General features: G+C 28.6%; 5 protein-coding genes across 8 annotated transcripts in view; 1 reads left to right on the top strand and 4 right to left on the bottom strand.

Annotated features, from left to right (window-relative positions):
* LOC117932219 (putative disease resistance RPP13-like protein 3) overlaps nucleotides 1–20,824 on the bottom strand; it is a 41,620-nt gene extending 20,796 nt beyond the window's left edge. Inside the window, exon 1 of the mRNA XM_034853342.1 lies at nucleotides 19,880–20,824. The gene's annotated coding sequence lies outside the window, so the exon portion shown is untranslated. The remainder of the gene's footprint in view (nucleotides 1–19,879) is intronic.
* Nucleotides 375–19,951, bottom strand: LOC117932220 (putative disease resistance RPP13-like protein 3). Of its 3 annotated transcripts, XM_034853345.1 has the most exons (3): nucleotides 6,090–6,182; nucleotides 5,640–5,701; nucleotides 375–1,741 (listed from the first exon to the last, which is right to left on the bottom strand). In XM_034853345.1, exon 3 carries the CDS (start codon nucleotides 1,726–1,728, stop codon nucleotides 865–867), a length of 864 nt encoding a protein of 287 aa, XP_034709236.1. In that variant the 5' UTR covers nucleotides 1,729–1,741; nucleotides 5,640–5,701; nucleotides 6,090–6,182; the 3' UTR covers nucleotides 375–864. The 3 variants fall into 3 exon arrangements, with proteins under 3 accessions (XP_034709236.1, XP_034709235.1, XP_034709237.1); XM_034853344.1 differs by lacking the exons at nucleotides 5,640–5,701; nucleotides 6,090–6,182 and adding an exon at nucleotides 19,876–19,951; XM_034853346.1 differs by lacking the exons at nucleotides 5,640–5,701; nucleotides 6,090–6,182 and adding an exon at nucleotides 19,876–19,946 and having other exon boundaries at nucleotides 375–1,738.
* LOC117932222 lies at nucleotides 8,240–11,104 on the top strand. Of its 2 annotated transcripts, XM_034853348.1 has the most exons (3): nucleotides 8,240–8,608; nucleotides 9,187–9,258; nucleotides 10,637–11,104. In XM_034853348.1, exons 1-3 carry the CDS (start codon nucleotides 8,410–8,412, stop codon nucleotides 10,837–10,839), a joined length of 474 nt encoding a protein of 157 aa, XP_034709239.1. In that variant the 5' UTR covers nucleotides 8,240–8,409; the 3' UTR covers nucleotides 10,840–11,104. The 2 variants fall into 2 exon arrangements, with proteins under 2 accessions (XP_034709239.1, XP_034709240.1); XM_034853349.1 differs by lacking the exon at nucleotides 9,187–9,258 and having other exon boundaries at nucleotides 8,243–8,608.
* LOC117932221 (putative disease resistance protein At1g50180) lies at nucleotides 13,738–22,903 on the bottom strand. Its single transcript, XM_034853347.1, has 2 exons — nucleotides 22,787–22,903; nucleotides 13,738–16,678 (listed from the first exon to the last, which is right to left on the bottom strand). The coding sequence occupies exon 2, from the start codon at nucleotides 16,608–16,610 to the stop codon at nucleotides 16,005–16,007; it is 606 nt and encodes a 201-aa protein (XP_034709238.1). The 5' UTR covers nucleotides 16,611–16,678; nucleotides 22,787–22,903; the 3' UTR covers nucleotides 13,738–16,004.
* Nucleotides 13,823–15,987, bottom strand: LOC117932554 (disease susceptibility protein LOV1-like). Its single transcript, XM_034853830.1, has 2 exons — nucleotides 14,917–15,987; nucleotides 13,823–14,461 (listed from the first exon to the last, which is right to left on the bottom strand). Exons 1-2 carry the CDS (start codon nucleotides 15,985–15,987, stop codon nucleotides 13,823–13,825), a joined length of 1,710 nt encoding a protein of 569 aa, XP_034709721.1.
* Nucleotides 22,904–23,356: the final 453 nt, after the last annotated feature.

A 23,356-nucleotide genomic window follows, 5' to 3' on the forward strand; every position in this document is an offset into this window, starting at 1 on the left:
ACGGTTCGGACAATATATCCGGATAGGATAGAGCATCGCCCGGGCATGATATTTGCGAGTGCCGTGTGCCCCCCTTGGGGAACCCGGATGGAGGCGCGCGCCATGTATAGAGTTGATCCGGACAGCGGTGCGTGGCACATGTCGTCGGGGGGAGGGGTGGGTCCCTACAGGAAGCACGTCCACATCAATGTTTTCATCTACCTCAAAAAGTTTTTCTTCTTTAGCTTCTGAAATGGCAAGATCTCGAAGCAGGTCGTGTATACGGCAAGACTTCACCCTTCCATCGGCTCTCGTATCAGCCACCTGAATCATGCCTCTTTGGATCAGCTCGTTTAAGTAGTCTTCTGCAATGTCTTTCACTGTTTCTTTTCCCCTTTTTTGTACAAATCCTTCAGCAACCCACAATTTAATCAACTTACTTGTTTTGATTTCTGAGTTCTCCGGAAAAACGCCACAGTAAAGAAAGCAGGGCTTCAAGTAAGAAGGTAAGTTGTCATAGCTCAGCGCAAGAACTCCCAAACAGGAGTCGGGCCCTTGACTGAGATGCCAATCTTTGCTATGAAGTACTTTCCGCCATGAGTGTTGTGTCAGATCTTTCAGTGATAGAAGTCCTCCAAGAACCACAATCGCAAGAGGTAAACCTTTGCATTTTTCTAATATCTCCTTTTTGAATTCCTCCAAACCATCACTCCCTACTTTGTTGAGAAAGAGATCCCAGCTTTCCTTTTCACCCAAACGTTGAAGTTCATGGCAGTCTGAATGAGCATAAAGAGCAATTCCTTGATTGCGAGTAGTGATCAACACTCTGCTCTTATTTAATTCTTCAGGCAAATATTGGCTCAAGCTCTGCCAAACATCGGTGAACTATACATCATCACGTACTATCAAGTACCTTTTTCCATGGAGACATTTTTTAACCTCTTCTCCCAACTCATTTTCATTTTTACGTTTTTGTTCATCCGTGAGAGTCGGGACACAATTGGCGATCCCGAGCAAAAGCTCCCGGATATTATACTCTTGAGATACAAAAACCCAAGCACGGCAATCAAAGTGCTGCTGAACATCGCTGTCGTTGTAAATTTTCTTGGCAAGAGTTGTTTTGCCAAGGCCACCCATCCCCCAGATGGCCACCACTACTCTTTCCATTGCTTCCTCTAACAGCTTTCCCTTTACAGCCTTCACATCATTTTTCATCCCCACTACGTTGGTTTCTTCAACAGTGGGAAGCCTCTTTTCTTTCCTGGTCACCATTTGATTGGAGTAGCTCCAAGGATCAGATGAACTCCCAGCTTCAGACGCTCTCGGATATTCGATGCCGTACCTCTTTTTATTAACCAAGATCTTCTCAAGTGTGGTATTGATATCTGTTATACGACCTCTGAGCTCATGTGCCAGCAGTAACTTGTCAACAAAGTCAAGGCATGCGGGCAAGAAGTCGAGGAACTTGAGATTATTGAGTCTTTGCTGCCGTTTGCGTTCCACCTTGAACATGAATTCATCAATGACATCCTCAGCATCAAAAGCCGCATCTCTGACCTGATTCACCCACAGCTTGAACCTTTTATCGTATCTGCGCTCTCCATCTGCATATTCCAGGAAGAGCCGGATCCACTCCAGCTCCTTACAAAGCTGCCTCACCTCCCCTTCTACTGCCCCGAATAGGGAGGCTTCTTGTGAAACCAAGTCATACAGCTTCTGTAGTAGAAAAGAGACACTGCTCTCTGCCATTTTTGCTACTCTTCTACCAAGAAGAAGAAGAAAAAGTCTCTCCAGAGTCGAGGATGATCTAGAGAAGAAGACTTATTGGCTAATGTTTTTGTGCGTGTTTGCTTATCACGTATAGTCCCACATCGGTACTTCATTATGTGATACAAAAGTTGAAAGTTTGGCGTAGTACCAAACCTATGCTTTAAAATTTTTTCTTAGCAAATTATTATGTTTGTATATGTTATATTTGGTAGGGACATTACGCACGCAATAACTATCCTAGTTTTTGTGTAATGTGACTAATATCTACCAAATATAAAATATAAAGAGATAATAATTTATTTCGTATCCAAATTAAAGATTAGGTAAATTATAAACATTCTTATTGTATTTTAAAATTTTATATATTTTTAAATATCTTCTCTTTATATGAAATAAGGAAGATTGAGAATGGTAAAATGCTGTAAAAGGGTGTTGAATTGAGTGTGACGGAAATATTTCACCACAATTTGTTGTATTAAGACAAACTTTACTTTAGTTGAAAAATCAAAGACAGTTGTGGTTTGGATAATCTACATAGAAAGACAAAGTTTGCTTGGAACGCAGAAGAGAAATCAAAAAATGAAAATAAAAATTTTAAAAAGGTTAAAAGTAAAATAGTGAAGGTAGATTTTAAGAGGACTTTTCATAAATTAATTTAATAACTTAATTTTTGTCGTTAATTAGATTAAACATATTTGCTAAAATCATTTAATATTATAACTTAAATGTATTTTTCATTATAAGTAAAGTCAAAATAGTTGACTTATTTTTAATTTTAAATATTTTTTACCTCATTTATCTATATTAATGAGAGTATATTTAAAATTATGAATCTACATTCAAGACTCATTTTTTATAATTAATATTTTATTATTATCTTTGTATCTATAATACTTTAAATATGAATATTTTATAAATAAATATAATGCTCAAAATTAATGAAAATAAATATAAATTAAAATCAATTAAGATAAATATTAGTTAAAACTAACATGAATAAATATATTAATTTAATTATTTAGAATAAATTTTAAGCTAACTTTACTAAATAACTTTAATATTTAAAGTAAAACGTATGTAATAAGTTTTATACAATCAACAAGTTAAAAATAATTTAACTTAAAATCAACTTAAGTCATTAAATAATGAATATTAAGTTTAAATGTCGAATAAAATTATTAATAATAAATTACTTAAAGTTATTTTTAAGTCAAATTATGCTTAAGTTATTTACTTAAAATTTATTACCTAATTTTTACTTTATGGTTATTCACTAGAATCAACTTCAATTTTTCTTTAACTATTAAATTGATATATTTACTTGATTGATATTAAGTAACAAGGTTATGATAAAGAGATAAAAGGGAGAAAAAAGAAAAAAAAGACATGATTTACTAAAATAAAGGATGTTTGTAATTTGAAAGTAGTCAATTATTTTAACTTATTAAATTAAATCATTTTAAATTTTAAATTATAATATTAAGTCATTTTATCAAATATATTTAAAATATGTAATGACTTAATTTAAGTTATTAAGTCATATTAAGTGATTATATTAATTTATCAAATACGTTATAATTTATTCTCAAAAATACAACTATTAAGTGTTTCGTCTTGGATCAAAACTGAATAAAATTAAACTATGGTGGATTTAAAAACAATTAAAAAGGCACTAAAATCTAAAATTAAATACAGTCATCAAACTGTGATGAATTAAAAAAACAAAAGGTAAACAAGTTAAGCAAAGGAGGGAAGATAATTGCCCACTAGCTTTTACACTTCTATTCAGGAAAAACCAAGAAAAGTTAAAATAAAAGTAAAGATGGATCCTAATCTTTTATCTTTCTCAATGAATATACAAGTGAAAGGAAAATAACAAATAATTATAAACTTTATAAATTATTTTTATATACTATTTTAAATTTATTTTATTTAATATTTTACCTGCTCTATACAAAAATTAAATAATTTTAAAATATCAAAATTTTAATTAATTTAAATTATATTTGAATTTCTTTAGTATTTTTTTTATAATAAAATCAAATATGACAAAATCATTGTTTTAACATTTTTTTCTTTTATTATTACTTTAATTTCTTGGAACTAGTACTAAGATATAAAAAAGTTAGATGTTAAAAGAGTATTTGATAAATCAATCTAATGACTCAAAATGACTTAATAATTTAATTTAATTAGTTGGTAAGCAAGTTAAGTATATTTAGTAAAATAATTTAATATTACAACTTAAAGTTAAAAACGACTTTAAGTATTAAGTCAAAATAGTTAACTTATTCTTAATTTTAAATAATTTTTGTTTTATTTACCCACATCTAATGAAAATATATTTAACCAACATGAATCTATGTTCATGACTCATTTTTTATAATACATATATTTCAAGATTGTCTTATATATTTATAATACTTAAAATTAATAAAAATAAATATTAATTGAAATTAATGATGATAATATTGATTATAACTAATAAGAATAAATATGTCAATTTGATAACTTAAAATAAATTTTAAATTAATTTTATCAAACAACCTTAATACTTAAGTAAAAATTAAGTAATAAATTTTAAGTTAATAACTTAAAAACAATTTAAGTTATTAAGTAACAAATATTAAATTTTACCAAACGCCCACTAAATATCTATGAGAAGAGAATACTATTTTATGAAAAATTAAGAATATGACACATGAAAAAGTATAGTTGTATAAAAAAAAATTTAAAGTATAATAAATTAGTAATCAAATATTGCTTAAAAATGTAAATTAAGAATTAAAATAAGAGATATTTCAAGGAGGATAATAGATGAAGACAATAAAGATTAATTATATTACTAGGCCTAGGTACTTACTGAAATAACAATAGATTCTTTAACCTGAAATTTTCCATCAATTTAATTTCAAATAATCTATGATGTATTTAAATTATTTCTTCTTTTTTTTTCAAAAAAAAAGGAAAATAAAAGGTAAAGGTGAGTTTGAACACCGGGTAAAATAAATATGAATAGAAGACACACATGGGGAGTAAAGTTTGAGAAAGAAAGATTTTTTTTTTATTGATAAAATAACAATTTCATCCTACTTTTATTAGAACATATATGAAGAATGCAAGATATTGGATTATCAACTTTGATAAAAAATATTTAAAATTTTATATATTTTTACATATTTTATTTTTATATTAAAGAAGAATCGAGAATAGTTAACGGTCTCAATATTATATTAAATGAAGTTATTGATATATTTTTGAATTTGGAAAGTTGGGGAAGATTTGAATTCTTAAAGCATACTCAAGGTTTATATATTAGAGGTTGTTTGGTTCTCAATATAGAAGGAATAGGAATAGATATTAACACGAATTTAATGTATATCTAAATAACTACTCATTGCTAATTTTAGTATTTGAAATTGTTAGGGATTAGAATACGAAATTGTTATAAAAAAGGATCACTAAACTGAAACAAATGCTAAACTAATATTTTATTTTATATTTTTCATATTTTTTAAAATTATTATTTAACATTCATATTTTTTTATCAACTTCCAATAATAACATGGTAGTCAATAAAATTGAAGAATAAAATCAAAATAAATTATCAAAACTAAAATAATAACCTTTAATCAAACAAAATAAGGATTCGGTAATCAAAATGTAACACAACACAATGATGTATTAAAACATGACCAACAAAATAACAATATTTATTCCAAATACAATTAATATTTGATAATCATATTAATCATATTTATATAACGAGACATAGAAAAAGTTTATATAAATTTAATTCTCTAAAATATATTTGATAATTAAATAAAAAAATTTAAAAGAAATCAGATATAAAAAATATCAAGAGTACTAAATTAAAGTGCAGATCTAACCTGATTTTAAGGTTGATTATACTCCTTGTTGTAGATGTTTCGGTGTCAACTTTTCACTTTTTCTGCCAAGATAAGTTTTATTGAATTCATGTAAGAATTGTTTGTCATTAATATTTTTTCAAAACAAAAACCAAAGGTACAATTGAAAATTTGATTTTTCACAAAAACACATAATTGAAATATGTTTTGTAAACACACCCGGTCACCTAGTTGACCTTTCAAAACCCACACTTTGTGGGTTACAGTTTCCAAATGGGATAGATTCCCAAACATGAAAAAACTCTATGGATGAGAAAATTGTTTGAGTGAGAATATAACACCATTCCCATTCTTCAATTCCATGAATCAAACAAAGCCTCGTTATCTATATTGTTCCATGAAAAATTAATGATACCATAAATGATTTTAAAAAACTATTTAAGAAAGTAAGATAAGAATTAGTAGTTTCACCTGGTCTTCTTTGTCCAAAAACAGAAGTTTCTTGTAGAACCAAGTTGCTCAACTTCTCCACAAAGATGAAGCTATTTCTTTAACTTTTTATTTTTTTTTCAAAATCACAAATGTTTTTCCCCTTTGGGTGCAAATAAGATGATTAAGGAGAAAGAAGATGAATGGTTTCCACAATCAAGGAGTAACAAATTCTCTTCATTTAAAAGGGGAAGCATTCTTCCTTTTTTTATTCTTTTCTTTGATGGCAAAAAATAGAGGGTCTTTGCCTCAAACTGATACAAAGCTTAAGTTCTTATTCTTTTCTTTCTTCTAACACCCAAACTTCATTCCAAGTCTTCACATTATTTCCACTTTTGGTATTGTAATTATATAATTAGTTACAAGTCTATCATAATAAAAGAATTTTATTTACAACAAAAAAAAATCCCAAAAAGTATGTCCCATCTTATTAGTAAGAAATAAAACAAAATTTTTTACTAACCCTAATACATTAACACATACCATATTTTCTGGCCAAAACATATTGTAGACCCTCATTTTTGGTTTATAGGTTGGAGATATTTTTGGAGCACATTTTTTTACCACATTTTAGGAAGTTTTGGCAGCAGGTGGGTGAGATAGTGGGCTGGCAGGGACACAGCAAATGGTGATACGTTTTGAGGAATTCTCATGTTGAGGGAATTAGGGGAAGACACGTACCAGGAAGATTCAGAGGCCGTTGGGGAGAGGCTTGGGGAAGAAGAAAGAACAAGAGGAATACGAGTGAGCTGGGGGAAGGAGCAAGGGGAAAGAAGAAACTTCATAGAGCGGAGAAAGAAACGAGTGAGCTGTTTCATATTGACTGCATTTCGCTTTGAATCTGCTGGTGTTTATTTATTTATTTAATTTTACCACCATAAGCCCATTAAATGATCATGAAATGTGGCTCATTTGGTTACCCATTTTTTTGTCTGTCTGTTCTCTGTTCCTTTTGGGTTTTATTTCCATGCTTTTGCACTTGTTCATGAGTGTTCCTAGTGAGGCTCTTCACTTTATCTCCTAGAGTGTCCCCTCTCTTAGAGCCTTCTGTAGATTCTAAGCCTTATAACGATCAGTCAAACTCACCTCTAGACAGCAATGAGTGTATAAACACCCAGTCGAACGGGGCTCAAGTTAGGGAAAACAGCTGTGCTAAGAATTTTAATGAAGACCATGTTACAGAGAGGCCATTCAGGAGGAGACAATCCATGAGACTATTGAAGATGTGGGTTCTCAGTCCACATTGATTCAAGATCTTCAGGCAAATGCCTAATCCACTCAAATGTGTCTAATTCAGATAAATGGGATTTCCAGTTCTTGCTCCACGGCCGTTGAATCTTCTCTCCAAGCTTTGCGTGGCGTGCTAATGGCCCAAGTTGCCTGAGCAGACGAGGAAGCACAAGTTCGAAGAGCTTTTGGAAGCATTCTTGGGCTACAACTTGCTTTTAGTCATTTAGTCCATAGTAGCGTTTTTGTACTCATTTAATTTAACACTTCTATTCATATTTGAGTAGTTATACTATTAATGGCTGTAGCTGTGAAGTGTTTAGTAAACTTTTAAAAATCACTTATAAAAATTTAGATAATAATTTGAAGTGATTTATGAGTGTTCATTTGAATTTACTTTTTTTTTTAATTTTTAATTTAAGATACAACATTTAACACAAAATTGAATTGAATTTTTTTTAAAATAAAATCTTTTTTAGTTATTTAATATAACAAAATTAGAATTCCAAATAAACTTTACTTAATTTAAGTACCAATGTTTCATTAAAGAGTTAATGAAAACCTTAAAAAATTATGATTATATTTGTTCAATGATTTTGATAAAAATAATAATCTGTAACAATCTTGTACTCTATAATTCATTTTAATTGAATTTCTTATTATATATTAATTTAAAATCACTATATTTAATTATGGGATGGTTTGAAGAAAAGAAATTAGAGAAAAAAGAAAGAAATAAAATAGTGAATTAAACTTTTTTAATTGGTTATTGATGAAAAATTGAAGAGGAAGAAAATTATTATTAGTGAATATATTCTCCCAAATTTTTTTTTCAAAGGAAAATATCAGAGAAAATATTTTAGAATCTTCCAGCATCAACATAAATTGATGCTAAATTGCTGTAAGTCGTCCAATCACCAGCCCACTCGGCCATCCCAGTTCAGCTCCTCAATTACCCGTATCCTTGTCAAATTTCAAAACCCTAGAAACACCGCACTACACCCATTCTCGCAGAGACCAGTAGGATCCACGCAGGGCTCTGAAAGATCCTCAACTCCGGAGCTCCGGGGACCCAATGGAAGGATCCGACGCGGAAGAACTAGAGGAGTTGGAGGATGATGTGAAGGAAATGGCTCAGAAGGTCCGCCATTACCGGACAACTCTCCCAGATCAGCTTAAGGCCACATTCACTTCGATTTTATCTTCTCAGCGACCTCCGTTTCTCGAATTCGTGTCCGGATCCGAACCTGAAGCCTCCGGAGAACCTAACCCAGGTCAGTTTCGAGGTTTTTGGTTCCCCCACCCCTTTTTCTTTTTTTCTCTGTTTTTCGTTTCCTGTTTGGTTGCTGAGAAAATATGGTAAAAAGAAAAATAAAAAGTAAATGCTTGAACCCGAGATTTTCACTGTTTGAGAGATCAGGAAAACAGAAATATACGTTTAATTGAGGCTAATACAAGCGTTTGGGTTAGTTGAGGTGGGTTTGGAGAGCAAAAGATCTTTCTTTTCTTTGGCTCTATTTTATTTCATTTCACTTTCTTGTTGTGCCATCGGAATGTCTTGGAATTAGATTTGTTGTTACTTGGGTCCTGAGAAAAACAAATTGGTTTAGGTAAAGTGAGTTTCCGCTTCCAGGAAATAAAAAAGAAACATAGTTTTCAGAATAATATTTCTAATTTTTCTTTGCTGTCCAATAGAGCTTTAAATTGCTTTGTTATTGATATTGAATTTTAAAACTTAGCTTATGCTTGGTTCCAGAGAGTACTGTGGAAATAAAAAAATGTTAAAGAAAAAATTTGTAATGATTAATTGTACCATGGCAATAATGTATTGGTGATGGAGTGGCAATTGCAGTTTCCGGTGGGTGCATTTGTGGAGCCTGCAGGGGTAGAGGAAATGGGGACAATAGTGGATGTGGTGGTGATGGTGAGTGGTAGTGGTGCTTTATGATATGTTTGGTTTCCAATAAATTTGAGGAAAAATGCAAAGAAAAGAAAATAGAGAGGAAAAATAGAAGGGAGAAAATAGTGAGGAAAAATTAGAAGGAAAGAAAAAGCGAAGGAAAATAAAAAGTAAGTTTAAATTTAATAAATTATTTTTATATATTTCTTCATACTCATTTTACTTATTTCTCCTTATCATAGCAAAATTAAATAATTTAAAAATATATAAATTTTAAATTAATTATAATTATATTTGATTTTTTTTATTTATATTTTTTATAGTGAAATCAAACATGAGAAAATTATTTTCCTTAACATTTTTTTTTCTTTCCCTAGTATTTTTTGGGAATGAAACATAACCTTAAAGAAAGAAAAAAATGTTAAGAAAAATAGTTTTCTCATGTTTGGTTGTACTATGGAAAGTATCAAATAAGAATAAAATATAAGTAAAATTTTTAATTAATTAAACACTTATCCATTTTAAAATTATTTAATCTTTATATAGAAAAGTTAAAATTTTTATTTTTTATTTTTATTTTATTTATTTATTTATTCTCTCTTGTATACTACTTGTATACTTTGGGGCTTGTTGCCTTTTTTCTTTTAATATATTGCTTTTTATTCATAAAAAAAATAAGTGAAATGAGTTTGAAGTAGCATATAAAATAACTTATTGATTTTGAATTTTTCTTTTCTTTTTTCTTCACTTTTTCTATTTATTTTCTTTCCCTTGTATTTTCCCTCACATTTTCGAGGAACCAAACATAACTTTAGTGAATAATCTGATATTTATGGTTGTGGGATATTGCTTATGATTGTTGGTGTTGGTGGCGATGCTTCTGCAGTTAGTGGTTGAGGTGGTTTGTGTGATAGTGTTGGTGGTTTGATCATATGGTAGTAGTGGGGTGATGGTGAGGACTATGGTGGTAGAACGAAGAGCAAGCAAACTTTGTGATTTTGATCCATCAGGGCTTGTTTATTTGGCAACATTTAATCAGGTGGGAGCAATCACTTTGCTGTGGCTGAAAAGTTTTTCCCACCTAGCAGGGAAAAATGAATGCTTGTTTTCTTCCCTCACATGTGATTTTTTTGCTCCCAACGATTTAACTTGACACAACATTACCAAGCATGATCTTTTAGCCTTTTTCTTTTCATGAAGCAAGAGAAATACTCTCAAAATACTGTTGAACAACTCTTTATCTGTATGGTATTTCATTTCTTCTTTAATGTTTAATCTGATTAAACAAAAAACTTTGTGAAGTTCACACTCAAGGCTCCTCTCAGCTCTAAGTTATTCTGGGTTTATTATTTATTTCACTTGTTGGTGAAGGATTGATCCTTTTTGTGCTTTGCAAATGCAGGACAGAGCAGGGTTTTGCTAGCTCAAGGAGATCATGAGACTTCAGAGAAAATACAGTTGCTCAAACAAAATATTTCGAGTAACGTCTCTACCATTCCAGTCCTCTTGAAAAGATTGAATGAATGTATGTCAATGGTTGACAAACTTGATTTTTTAAACAATGGAATTATGCATCCTGCCTTCAAAAGGAGAAGGACTAGCTGACCTAGTTTAGTTTCACATTTGCATTAATTTTGTTATTTGGTTCACTCGATGAAGACCCCTATAGTGTATTGCATGATTGACTACTTCAATTTGTACCATGAATCTAGGTCTCCAAGGAAATTCTGAACCAAAATTATGTCTCCTATCCTAGAACTGGAAGCCTTTGTTGTGGCATAATATTGTCTAACATAACGTGAAAATGTGTTGATATTTTTTTAGAAGTGTTCGTTGATGCATTGAATATAATGAGTAGAGAAAGATGGTATATTGCTTGTGTGTTCTGATTTTTCTTTCTGCATCTGTTATTGCTTGTTGCTGCTACTCATACCGTTTGATAGATAAACCAAAACCTTGTATAGTTTACACCACTTCCAAGCTTAGAAGTGCCACCCAATGATGACTCCCCTTGATCCTCCTCCCCACACTTGATTAAAAGTCTCATACTCCATCGATCTCCAACTTTTATCCAACTATAGAAAGCAGAGTCAATCAATTCTTATACTATATCTATTTCTTGCATCCTCCGGTTTCTTTTTAGTTTAATCCAATTCTTATTGTTTAATGCACAAATCTTTTTATTTAATGTTATATTTAAGTGCATAATTTTTGTTTAAATTAGCTTATTTTACATCTTTTTATTTAAATGATCTTAATTCAGCCACAAATTTGAATCATGTGCTCTTTGTAACAACTAATATAGCTGTCTGTGGGAAAAAAATTAAATTGTGGAAGAATGCACTTTTCTTAAACTTTTTTTCCTCCTCTTTTTCTTAGTATTTTCTTCACTTTTTTTTTTTATGACATTCAAATATAATATCATTTTCCTTATACTATGTTTGGTTCTAGGAAATTAGTAAATAAAGGAAAAAAAGAATGCTAAGGATAATGATTTTCTTGTATTTGGTTTATCATGAAAAATAGGAAAGAAAATTAAAATATATTAAAAACTTGTATTTTTTTAAATAATTTAATCTTATATGAAAGAGAAAAAAAAAGTGAAATGAGTTTTAAAAAATATATAAAAATAATTTTTAATTTTAAATCTAATCTCTCGTTTTCTTTACTTCTATTTTTGTTTGTCATTTTTTTTCTTTAATTTATATTTTTCCTCGAATTTTCTAAGAATCACATATGAGATTATTATTATTATTCTTCTTTTTTGGTATTTTCTAATAACCAAATATAATCTTAAACTCTTAATTGATCAAATATGATAGGTAATATCATAGATAATCTAGTTTCTCTTTCTAACAAATTGTATAAATCGTAAAATCCTCCAACAATGCACAAAATTTCAAGAAAGGAAGAATAAGAATTATGCTTTAAATATGTGGTAAAGGATTTAAAATTTTTAGAATCAATGGGAAGTCATTTTATTTCTGTCTCTCTTTTTCTTCTTCCTTGAGCTTACTCATTTTATTATTTTCTTATTATAATTATTATTCTAGTCACTAATATTATATTATTAAATATAAATATTTATTTTAATATTATCATATCTAATATTATTGTAATACATTAATACTGCTATTTTTAATAACAGTAATAATATTATTATTTCATGATTATTTTTGTTATTTAATATATTATTATTATTGTATTATCATTCAAAAAATATAACCTTCCTTCAAATAATGAATAATGAATACTAATGTAAGGATAAAATTTTATTATTTAAAAACATACTATATTTCATAATTTAAATCACATCATATTTATAAAATATTTTAAGTTTTACAAAACAATATCTATATTAAAAATATCTTAGAAATATTATAATATATATATATATATATATATATATATATATATAACTTTAAATTAAAATTAAGAAAGTTCTTGTTAATTAGTCTATATTTACTAAACTTTATTAAAATTATCTTCAATTTCTTTCCGGTAATTTATATTCTTTATTTGAAAACAATTAAAACCTCCTAATGAAATTATTAATCTTATGGAAACAATTTTTTTTAAAAAAAATATTTTAAATAAAAAATTAAATCCTTCAAACTTTTTAAATAAAATTTGATATCAAATCTTTTTTATTTTAAAATTCTTTTTTAAAAAATTTGTTTAATTTTTTTTCTTATTAGTTTATTCAAATTATATAAATTACTAAAAGTTGCATTTATAATTTCTTTTATGAAATTAATTTTATTTAAAATTTATATTTTATAAAATATTAAAAATATTTAATTTAATTTTATTAGTTTGTTTTAGATATTTTAGTTGTGAGCAATTTCATGACAATTTTATCTTTTCAAAATATTTTACAAAAATTTAAAGTGGTCATTATAATAACAATTTTAAAATAAAGTTATAATTATTTGAAACTTTCTTTTTGTAAAATTTTAAAATTAAAAGTTAAATTGATAATACAATAAAAAAAGAAGAAGAAATTATCAGCCATTTTTCTGAAAAATAGCAAAAAATTTATAATTTAACTAGCCATATCATAGATTATTTGAAAATTTTGATGATATCAAATTCCAATGTGTTGGTATTTTAGGGTGCCAATTTTTGGCTTTTTTTTTTTGGTCAAAATAAGATATATATATATATATATATGAAACCTTTAATTTGTCTTTGGTACTTTATGATGCATACAATCACTTTTAACGTTAATTACAAGCCTAATACACCTTTCATGCAAACTCAGTGCAAAACAATTAAATTATATTTACCAAGCAATAGTGTGACATATGTAATAACAATAATAAATTAATTTTGATATTAATGTATTAGTAATATTATTTCATTAATAATAATAATAATAACATGAAAGTAGAAAAAGAAGAGAAAACGCAAATATTAAAGGTGAAATGATAAAAATAAAATAAAGTAAAAGGAGTAATTTGGTCATTTTCACATGGTGAATCAACTGAGCATATTGAAATATACAACATAAAACGACTTTCACCTGATTATATAGAATTTGAAGCTCTAAATTAACCATAATTGCATCTAAAACCAAATTAATATCTTATAGAAGGCTACAGCGAGGTACCTGGGAGGTGATTATACGATGGATCCTATTCCAATCTTCTCCTTGTGTCTCTAAAACCTCGCTCACCAATTTTTGGGATACCAGATAGAGGTTTAGTCTTTGGAGCTTTTTCAGCTGCAATAATCCATGTGGGAACTTCCTCATTTTGTCACAATACTCAATTTTCAATGTCTTCAGATTAGGCATTGCTCCTTCCTCCACTGACAAGTCTTCTAGATTCTCCAACAACTGCATTTGTAGGAATTCAAGTCGAAGGAACCCTCCATGAGGACAATTCATTCCCTTACCCAAATAAGAATCATATACTAATATGAGAATCCTCAAGTTTGGCAGCCTCCCTAGTATTGGCATTGGATCTTCCTCCATTTTAGTCTCAAACAGTCTGAGTTGCTTGAGATTCGGAGGATAGAGTGTTGTTTCCATGGGTAGTTTTCGGATGGTTCCAGCTAGATGCAATTTGTAGAGGCACTCCAGACCTGGGAATAGAATTATTGTAGATTCAACTTCAGCATTTGATGTTGGCAATCCCTCGCTTTCTATAAAATTATCAGTAACCAACTTCAGCTTTTGCAGCCCAGTTAATTGGGCTATAGATCGGAACGACCCCTCCTTCAACTTTGGGTGAAAATAAAGGTTTAGCTTCAATTGCTTTAGGTGGTGGGCCAGTTTTCCCAAGTTGTTATCCTTCAACCAATCGCCACCCTCTAAATATAATGTCTGAAGGTTGGTCATTTGATGGACACCCAAATGGCCTTCCACCCACCTCTCTCTCATTGACTGCCTTGATGAGATCGTACCTCCCAACAATTTAGATGTCTCATTTGCTTCAATTTCCAAATTGTATGGGGTATGCGGATGAACTCCTCTCCTGAATCAAGGGTTTGTAAATTAACAAGCCCACCGATTGATGGTGGAAGCCTTATTGTCCCCTCAATTCCGCTTAGGCATAAATATTTTAGGTGGATGAGTTCTCCTATTTTTCCTGATAGTTTGAGATCATAAAGTCCTCTATCCTGCACCGAGTCCACGTGCAGGACCCGGAGCAATTTAGGGTATTTATGTAAACATACCTCATCTCCTTCATCAATGGATTTATTGAGGATCAAAGATCGGAGATTAGAATTTTGCAAATGCGGAGAGATGTTCTGATAAATAGAGAGTCGACGAACACTAGTAGGAGGCACGTCCACATCAATGTTTTCATCTACCTCAAAAAGTTTTTCTTCTTTAGCTTCTGAAATGGCTAGATCTCGAAGCAGGTCGTGTATACGGCAAGACTTCACCCTTCCATCGGCTCTCGTATCAGCCACCTGAATCATGCTTCTCTGAATCAACTCGTATAGATAGTCTTCTGCAATGTCTTCCAGCGTTTCTTTTCCCCTTTTTTGTACAAATCCTTCAGCAACCCACAAGCGAATCAACTTACTTGCTTTGATTTCTGAGTCCTCCGGAAAAACCCCACAGTAAAGAAAGCAGGGCTTCAAGTAAGAGGGTAAGTCGTTATAGCTCAGTGCAAGAATCCCCAAACAGGAGTCGGGTCCTTGACTTAGATGCCAATCCATGCTTTTAAGCACTTTCAGCCATGAGTCTCGTGTCAGATCTTTCAGTGATAAAAGTCCTCCAAGCACCACAATTGTAAGAGGTAAACCTTTGCATTTTGCTACAATCTCCTTTTTGAATTCCTCCAATCCTGGCCATGTCAGTACTGCTGCACTCCCTACTTTGTTGAGAAACAGCTCCCAGCTTTCCTTTTCACCCAAAGTTTGAAGTTCATGGCAATCTGAATGAGCATAAAGAGCAATTCCTTGATTGCGAGTAGTGATCAACACTCTGCTCTTATTTAATTCTTCAGGCAAATATTGGCTCAAGCTCTGCCAAACGTCGGTGAACCATACATCATCAAGTACTATCAAGTACCTTTTTCCCTGGAGACATTTTTTAACCTCTTCTCCCAACTCATTTTCATTTTTACGTTTTTGTTCATCCGTGAGAGTCGTGACACAATTGGCGATCCCGAGCAAAAGCTCCCGGATATTGTACTCTTGAGATACATAAACCCAAGCACGGCAACTAAAGTCGTGCTGAACATCGGTGTCGTTGGAAACTTTCTTGGCAAGAGTTGTTTTGCCAAGGCCACCCATTCCCCAGATGGCCACCACTACTCTTTCCATTGCTCCCCTAACAGCTTTCCCTTTACAGCTTCCACATCATTTTTCATCCCCACTACGTTGGTTTCTTCAACAGTGGGAAGCCTCTTCTCTTTCCTGGCCACCATTTGATTGGAGTACCGTTCAGAAGTAGTTGCAATACCGGAAGAGCTCCCAGGTTCATAAGCTCTCAGATCTTCCATGCCGTACCTCCGTTTATTAATCAAAATCTTCTCAAGTGTGATATTGGTCTCACTGATACGCCCATTGAGCTCATTCATAAGCCGTAACTTGTCAGGCAAGACCACGCATGCGGGTAACCAGTTGCGGAACTTGAGATTATTGAATCTCTGCTGTCGTTTGCGTTCCACTTTGAATATGAATTCATCAATGGCATCTTCGGCATCATAGGCTGCATCCCTGATCTGATTCACCCACAGCTTGAACATTTTGTCGTATCTACGCTCTGCATCCGCATATTCTAGGAACTGGTGGATCCACTCCAGCTCGTTTCGGAGCAGCCTGACCTGCCCTTCTACTGCCCCATAGAGCAAGACTTGTTGTGAAACCAAGTCATACAGCTTCTCTACGAAAAACGAGATACTGCTCTCCGCCATTTTTGATGCACTTCTTCTTCCTCCTCTTCTTTGGTGTTTTCAACAGGCCAAGGAGCAGCAGTGTGTACCTAGAAGAAAATAAAATCTCTCCTCAGACAGGGATCAACTTGAGATTTGCTCCAAGTTAAAAATCCTGTATATGGTAATGTGTTTAAATGATTATTACTTAAAAAAAAAAAAAAAAAAATGGTAATGGTGAGCTTGAACTTTTGATGAAATTAATATTAATAAGGCGTTTTTTATCAATAATGATTTCATCCCACTTTTATTAGGAAAAATACAAAATAAAAAAAGTTGACATGTTTGTAAAAAATATTTAGTAAAAAGTAGAAGAAAATATTTAAAATTTTATATGTTTTTAAATATCTTAGGCTTTCACTAAATAAGAAAGATTGAGAATGATTAAAGTGTTCAAAGTAATAAAAATATTTCAATACTACTAAATTATTGTTAAATTAAATGGAGGACGATAATATTTTTCAAAAAAGTGAGTTGTCATTTCCCCACAATTTTTTGTATAAAGGCAAAGTTTACTTTAGATGAATAAGAAAAAAATTGTTAAAAACTAAAGATAATTGCAGTTTGGATATTCCAAGGTTTGCTTTGGACGAAGGAGAGAAAGCTAAAAGATAAAAGTAGAAAAAAGTTAGAAATAAAAATAAAGGTGATCCTTAGTGGCAATTTGATAAAATTTAATATTTAATGACTTAATAAATTAACCTTAAATTATTTGCTTAAATCTATTTATTTATTTTTAATTATAAATATTAAGGTTATTCATTAAGATTAATTTATATTTGTTTCAAACTATTAAATTGCTTTATTTTAAATTTATTAGTTTAAATTATTTTAAATTTAAATTAAATTGATTCATGAAATACCCTCATACTCTAGTTTTGAAATTGAATAAAAGTAAACTCTGAAGTATTTAAAAATCTTATTTTAAAAAACAAACCAATATAATATTGGGTATTATATTAATCAAAATTACATTGTGATGAATTCAAAAGAAATTTAAAAAGAAAATTAACTAATTAAGTGAAGGAGAGAAGATGACTGCCCACTAGCTTTTGGATGTCTTTTTATGACAGTGTCATGTTTGAAGACAAGGATTTGCTTTGGGATGACGAGGGAAAACCAAGAAAAATTAAAAAAGAAAAAAAGAAAAAAAAGAAGTAAAGGTGGAATATATATATATATATAATTGTTAGGATATAAAAAAAGTTGAATGTGAAGTGTCTGTGAAGAGAGAACACTCTTTCATGAAAAATTAAGAATATGAAATATGAAAGAGTGTGGTTTAATAAAAAATTGAAGTGTAATGAATTAGTGTCCAAATATTAAAATGTAAATTAAGAATTAAAATAAGAGATATTTCAAGAGAAGATAATAGATGGAGATAACAAAGGTAGTATTTGTTTTTTAATTGAATAAAAAAAATTAAAATTTTTAATTTTTTTTATTAAATTAAAAGTAATATATTGATATCAACCGATATAATAATTAAAATGATACTTTAGTTATTATATTGGTTGATATCAATAAGTTACTTTTAGTTGAACATAAATACCATCTAAGAGTCTAATTAATAGTGTTTTTAGTATAAAAAAATTATTAATAAAATAATGATTTTACCTCATTTTTATTAATAAGAAAATAAATGAACACATGAGATATTGAATTATCAACTTTTTAAAAATGATTTGAAATTGTATATATTTTTACATATTTTATTTTTATATTAAATAAGAAGAATTGAGAATAGTTAACAACCTAAAAGGGTATTAAATGAAGTTGCTGATATATTTTTGAATTCTAAAATTTAGAGAAGATTTAATGTGAGAAAAACTATAGAAAATAAAAACAATGATGTTAAAACACTCCCAAGGTTGATTATCGTGCCTCGTTTGGTTCTCAAAATAGAAGGAATAGGAATGGATTTCACATGGAATTTAAGGTTGCTCCAGTATCCCCATTTATTTTTCATGATTTTTTTTAATTTTTATTTGATATTTATCAGATAAATTTCTTAATGTATGGTTGCCTTTGGTTTTAATTTTAAAAATTCTAAAATTTTTTACTTTTGAAATTTAATTAAATAAAAACTAATTTACAATTAAACTATATAATTATATCAAATTATATGTTATTTAACTTTTGATAAAATTTTATTTAATTATGCACATTTAATGCTTGCCCCCAAGAAAAATTCCTAGCTCCCCCATTAGTTAGGAATGTATAGTTAAATAATTAATTATTATTGGTCTAGTATTTGAAATTGTTAGGAACTGGAATAGGAAATTGTTACTAAAAAGTATCCTTAAATAAAACAAACTCTACACTAATATTTTGTTTTTATTTATATATTTTCTTGTGATTCATATAAATAGAAAAATAATGATATAATAATTAAAAATATTATTCAATTTCCATATTTTTATGAACTTCCAATAACAATACAACTATCAGTAAAATTGAAGACAAAATCAAAATAAAATTATCAAAACTAAAATAATCTCTAATGAAATAAAATAAGAATTCAATAATCATATTAATAGAATGCAGAATGCAACAACACAATAATGTAATATAACATGACCAAAAAGATAACAATACATTTATTCCAAGTACAATTAACATTTGATAATCATATTAATCAAATTTATATAATAAGACAATAGGAAAAGCTTATAAGAGTTCTATTTTTAAAATATATCTTACAACTAAATAGAAAAAATTTGTGAAAAAATTTGAAAAAGAAATCAAATATAAAAAATATCAAGAGTAAATTAAATTGTAGATCTAATTTGATTTTAAGATTGATTATGCTCCTTGTTGCAGATCTTTCAATGTCAACCTTTCACTTTTTTTGCAAAAATAAGCCTCCTTTGATAATTTATAAAATTCATATAAAAATTGCTTGTCATTAAATTTTTTTCTAAAAATATAAACAAATGGTAAACATGAAATTTTTATTTATCACAAAACACATAATTGAAATATTTTTTGAAAACCCACCTGCTTTGTTGACTTTTCAAAACCCATAATTTGTGGGTTAAAATTTCTAATCAGGAATGATTCCCATGTCAAAAAACTTCACAAATAAGAAAATTGTTTGGGTAAGAATATAGCAACTATTCCCATTCCTCAATTCCATGAGCCAAACAAAGCCTCGTTGCCTATATTGTTCCATGAAAAATTAAGGATACAATAAATGAGTTTTAAAAACTATTTAAGAAAGTGAGATAAGAATGAGTAGTTTCACCTACCCCTTCTACTTGTCCAAACAGAAAAGCTTCTTGTAAAACCAAGTTGCTCAACCTCTTCACAAAGATCGAAACTGTATCTGCTACTTTCTTCACAACTTCTCTGTAGTGACGAGAAGATTTGGTTTTTTCTTTCCGAAAGCGATTGGGCACCCAACAGTTCCCTTTATATATTACATCCAACCCCACAAATCTAATCTTCCTGATTTATTTATGTTGGATACCTACCTCCCATAAATGATTTTTCTTTCACAAGCTAAGTAAAGGAGGGAAAATTATTACCCATTAGACTTTAGTTGTCCTTTTATGGGGACAATGTCATAACTCATGTTTGAAGATAAGAAAAGTTGGATATTAGTTGTTTATCAAGGAAGAATATTGTAGTATGAACATGAAAATTATAGTTGTACGAAAAATTAAAGTATAATAAATTAGAGTCGAAACATTGCTTAGAAATGTAAATTAAAAAATATCTTCAAAGAAGATAATAAGAAATAATTTTTGATGGTATAACAAAATCTTTGAAGAACAAAAAAGGAATATGATATAGGAAAGTGTACGGTTATATGACAAGTATTATAAATGAGTGTCCAAATACTTCTTCAAAATGCAAATTAAGAATTAAAGTAAGAGATATTTCAAGAGAAGATAATAAACATCCCACAAAGGTAAAAAAAAAAAAAAGTATTTGATTAGAATTGGATACTTAATTAATCAAATAATAAACACAATAATTAGAATTTTTTTTTAAAAAAAAAAAATTGTTTCACATCATCTTTGACTACACAAGAAGATCGTGTATATAGTAGTGTGTTTTAAGTTGTTTCTTTAAAAAAAAAAAAATAGAAAAGACATTAAGGAAATAAAATTTGAGAAAGAAAAAAAAAAACTTGTTTGTCAATAAAATAATGGTTTCATTCTACTTTTATTTTGAAAAATAAAAAAGCAAAAAAGTTGTGATAAGAAAGCATTATTATTTTTAAAAATTAATAAGCTTATTAACAAATACAATACAAACAACTATTGATTTAAAATCGATTTATCTAAAATAATTTATGATCAATTTTTGTTTAAGAAGTTTTTGTCTTAATTAAGTTAATATTCAATTTTAAGAATGTGTTTAACTATGATTTTATGAAGCGTTTTTAACATTTATAATGCCTAAAAATTTTTATCTTTCAAGTATTAAAAACACTAAAATTACTTCCTAAAATAATTGTAAACACACTCTAAATTATTTTTAAAATTTTCTAGATAATAGTGAATTGAATCTATTAACTTTTTAAAAAATTATTCAATAAAATCATTCAACAATATTATGGGTAAGTGACTTCTTTTTATTAATAAAAAAAATTCAATCGAAACAATATAATCAAATATAAAACATGTTTATTTAATAAAAAAATTTAAAGAAACATATCTAATTTAAAAGGATTATATTTAAAGATTTTAGGAATGAGGTGGTAAAAGAGATGAAAAAAAAAAGAAGGAGTTCTAGTCCTACTTTCTTTGTTTTTATTTTATTTATGATATTTTTAATTTTTATTCATTTCTTCATATTTTCCTTTTATTCTGAAAATAAATGTTCTTTCTTCTCTTCCTTTGATGCCAAAGGATTGGATTTCTCTTCCTTGTCCTGATATCCAAAAAAATCCACCAGTTCTAAGCCTTTTCTTTATTTTAGGGGTACAATCTCAAGCCTTATAATACGATTCCCTTCAATAGAAGGAACCAAGAAAAGTTGAAATAAGAATTTAAGGTGGGGTCTCAACTCTCAACATGTTTTGTAGTTATTATTTTTATTTTCACTTTTTAAAAACGGTTTTCATTTTATATGCTTTCTTTTCTTGAAAATATGTATGGTTGTCTGACCGGAGTGAAACTATTTTTTTAAAAATGAAAATTGAAAACCTTGCTTGCTATTGAATTTTTTTTTACATAAAAAATAATGAAAATAATCAAATTATTATAGTTGAATATTCCTTTTTCTTTTCTTTTCTCTATTAATGGAATACTGATAGTATAATAAAAAGTATAGTATATTTACAATTAATTAAGGAATTGCCCAATTATTTTTTTTTTTGTTTGGTATTGATTTTTTACATGAAAAAAGTTAAATAACTAAATTATACTTGTTTATTATTTATTTTTCTATATTATTTGTTCTATGAGTTATTTTAATAGCATAATTGAAAATTTTAATATATCTATAATCAACAAAGTAATTAATCAATTGTGAATATTTTGATGTATTAAAATGAATTATTTTCTAGTACAAAAATGTAATATTATTGGTTTTAAAAAAGAAGAAGATTATAATATTATTAGAAAATATTCATATCTCTTTCATGTGTTTTAAATTATTTTACTCATCACCATGTTTTTGACTTTCAGTGAATTGTTTCCATTTTTTTAAGAAAATTTTGAAAACATAAATTAATATTTTCAATTTTTTCCATTTTTTGAATTCAATTTCTTAGAAAATTAAAAAAAAAAAAAAAAGTATCCAAACATATTCTTCAATTTGTTTTTTATTTTCTTTGAAAATTAAGAAAAAAATTAAAAAAAAAAAACAAAAAAGGCTAAACAAACCAACCAAAAAAATATATAAAAAAAAAGGTGTCTAATTTAGGGGATTATATTTGAGAATTTTAGGTATAAAATGGTAGAGAAAGATGAAAAAAGAGGAAATATACTGAATTTTACTTTATTTTCTTTTTATAACTAATAAGAAATCCACAGACAACAAATACCCAAAATTTTCTTCTTTTCTTTTAGGTTTCAACAATTAAACAAACTATAACAATCATGATAATCAAACAACCAAATAAACCATAAATCATAAAAAACTTCAACAAAACAAGCTCACTAATTTGATAATAAAAGAGTGAAGAAGATTGAGAAATCTACCTCAATAAAACCTTAATGAAGAGAGAAAATGGAGAAGAAATCCACCTTAAGAAGGCTAAAAATAAACTATGCAATTATAGTAGTCTTGTGAGCAAGTGAGAAAGGAGTTGAGTATGAGGGTCGAGTGTCAGGATCGTGAATTGTAGGTTTAATAAGAAAAACAACTTTTTGTACTTAAAAAGGCAAATACTTTGGCATTTTTTATTGAGTTCACAATATTTGAAAATATGGTATAACTTAATAATTTTTGTGGTCCGTAGTCTCTAAGCTTCTATGATAATGCTTTTTTAAACCATTGGAAGTACATGAATATGGATAATTTGAAAATATATTGTAAGTCCAACAATTTTTTGTGGTCCATGTCTCTATGCTTTAATGATAATGCTTTTTTTAACCATTGGAAGTGCATGGACATGGATAAGGTGGTCATATCAAAGCTCGGCTCGCATTGATCTAATATCTTGTAATATCTTAATTAATCTAATTATAAAAATTTTATAAAAAAGAAAATTTATACTTATTCTAAAAATATTGATGAATGGTATTTTTATACAAAATAGGTAATATGTC

The sequence above is a fragment of the Vitis riparia genome, chromosome 15, assembly GCF_004353265.1.
Source record: "Vitis riparia cultivar Riparia Gloire de Montpellier isolate 1030 chromosome 15, EGFV_Vit.rip_1.0, whole genome shotgun sequence".
NCBI lineage: Eukaryota > Viridiplantae > Streptophyta > Magnoliopsida > Vitales > Vitaceae > Vitis > Vitis riparia.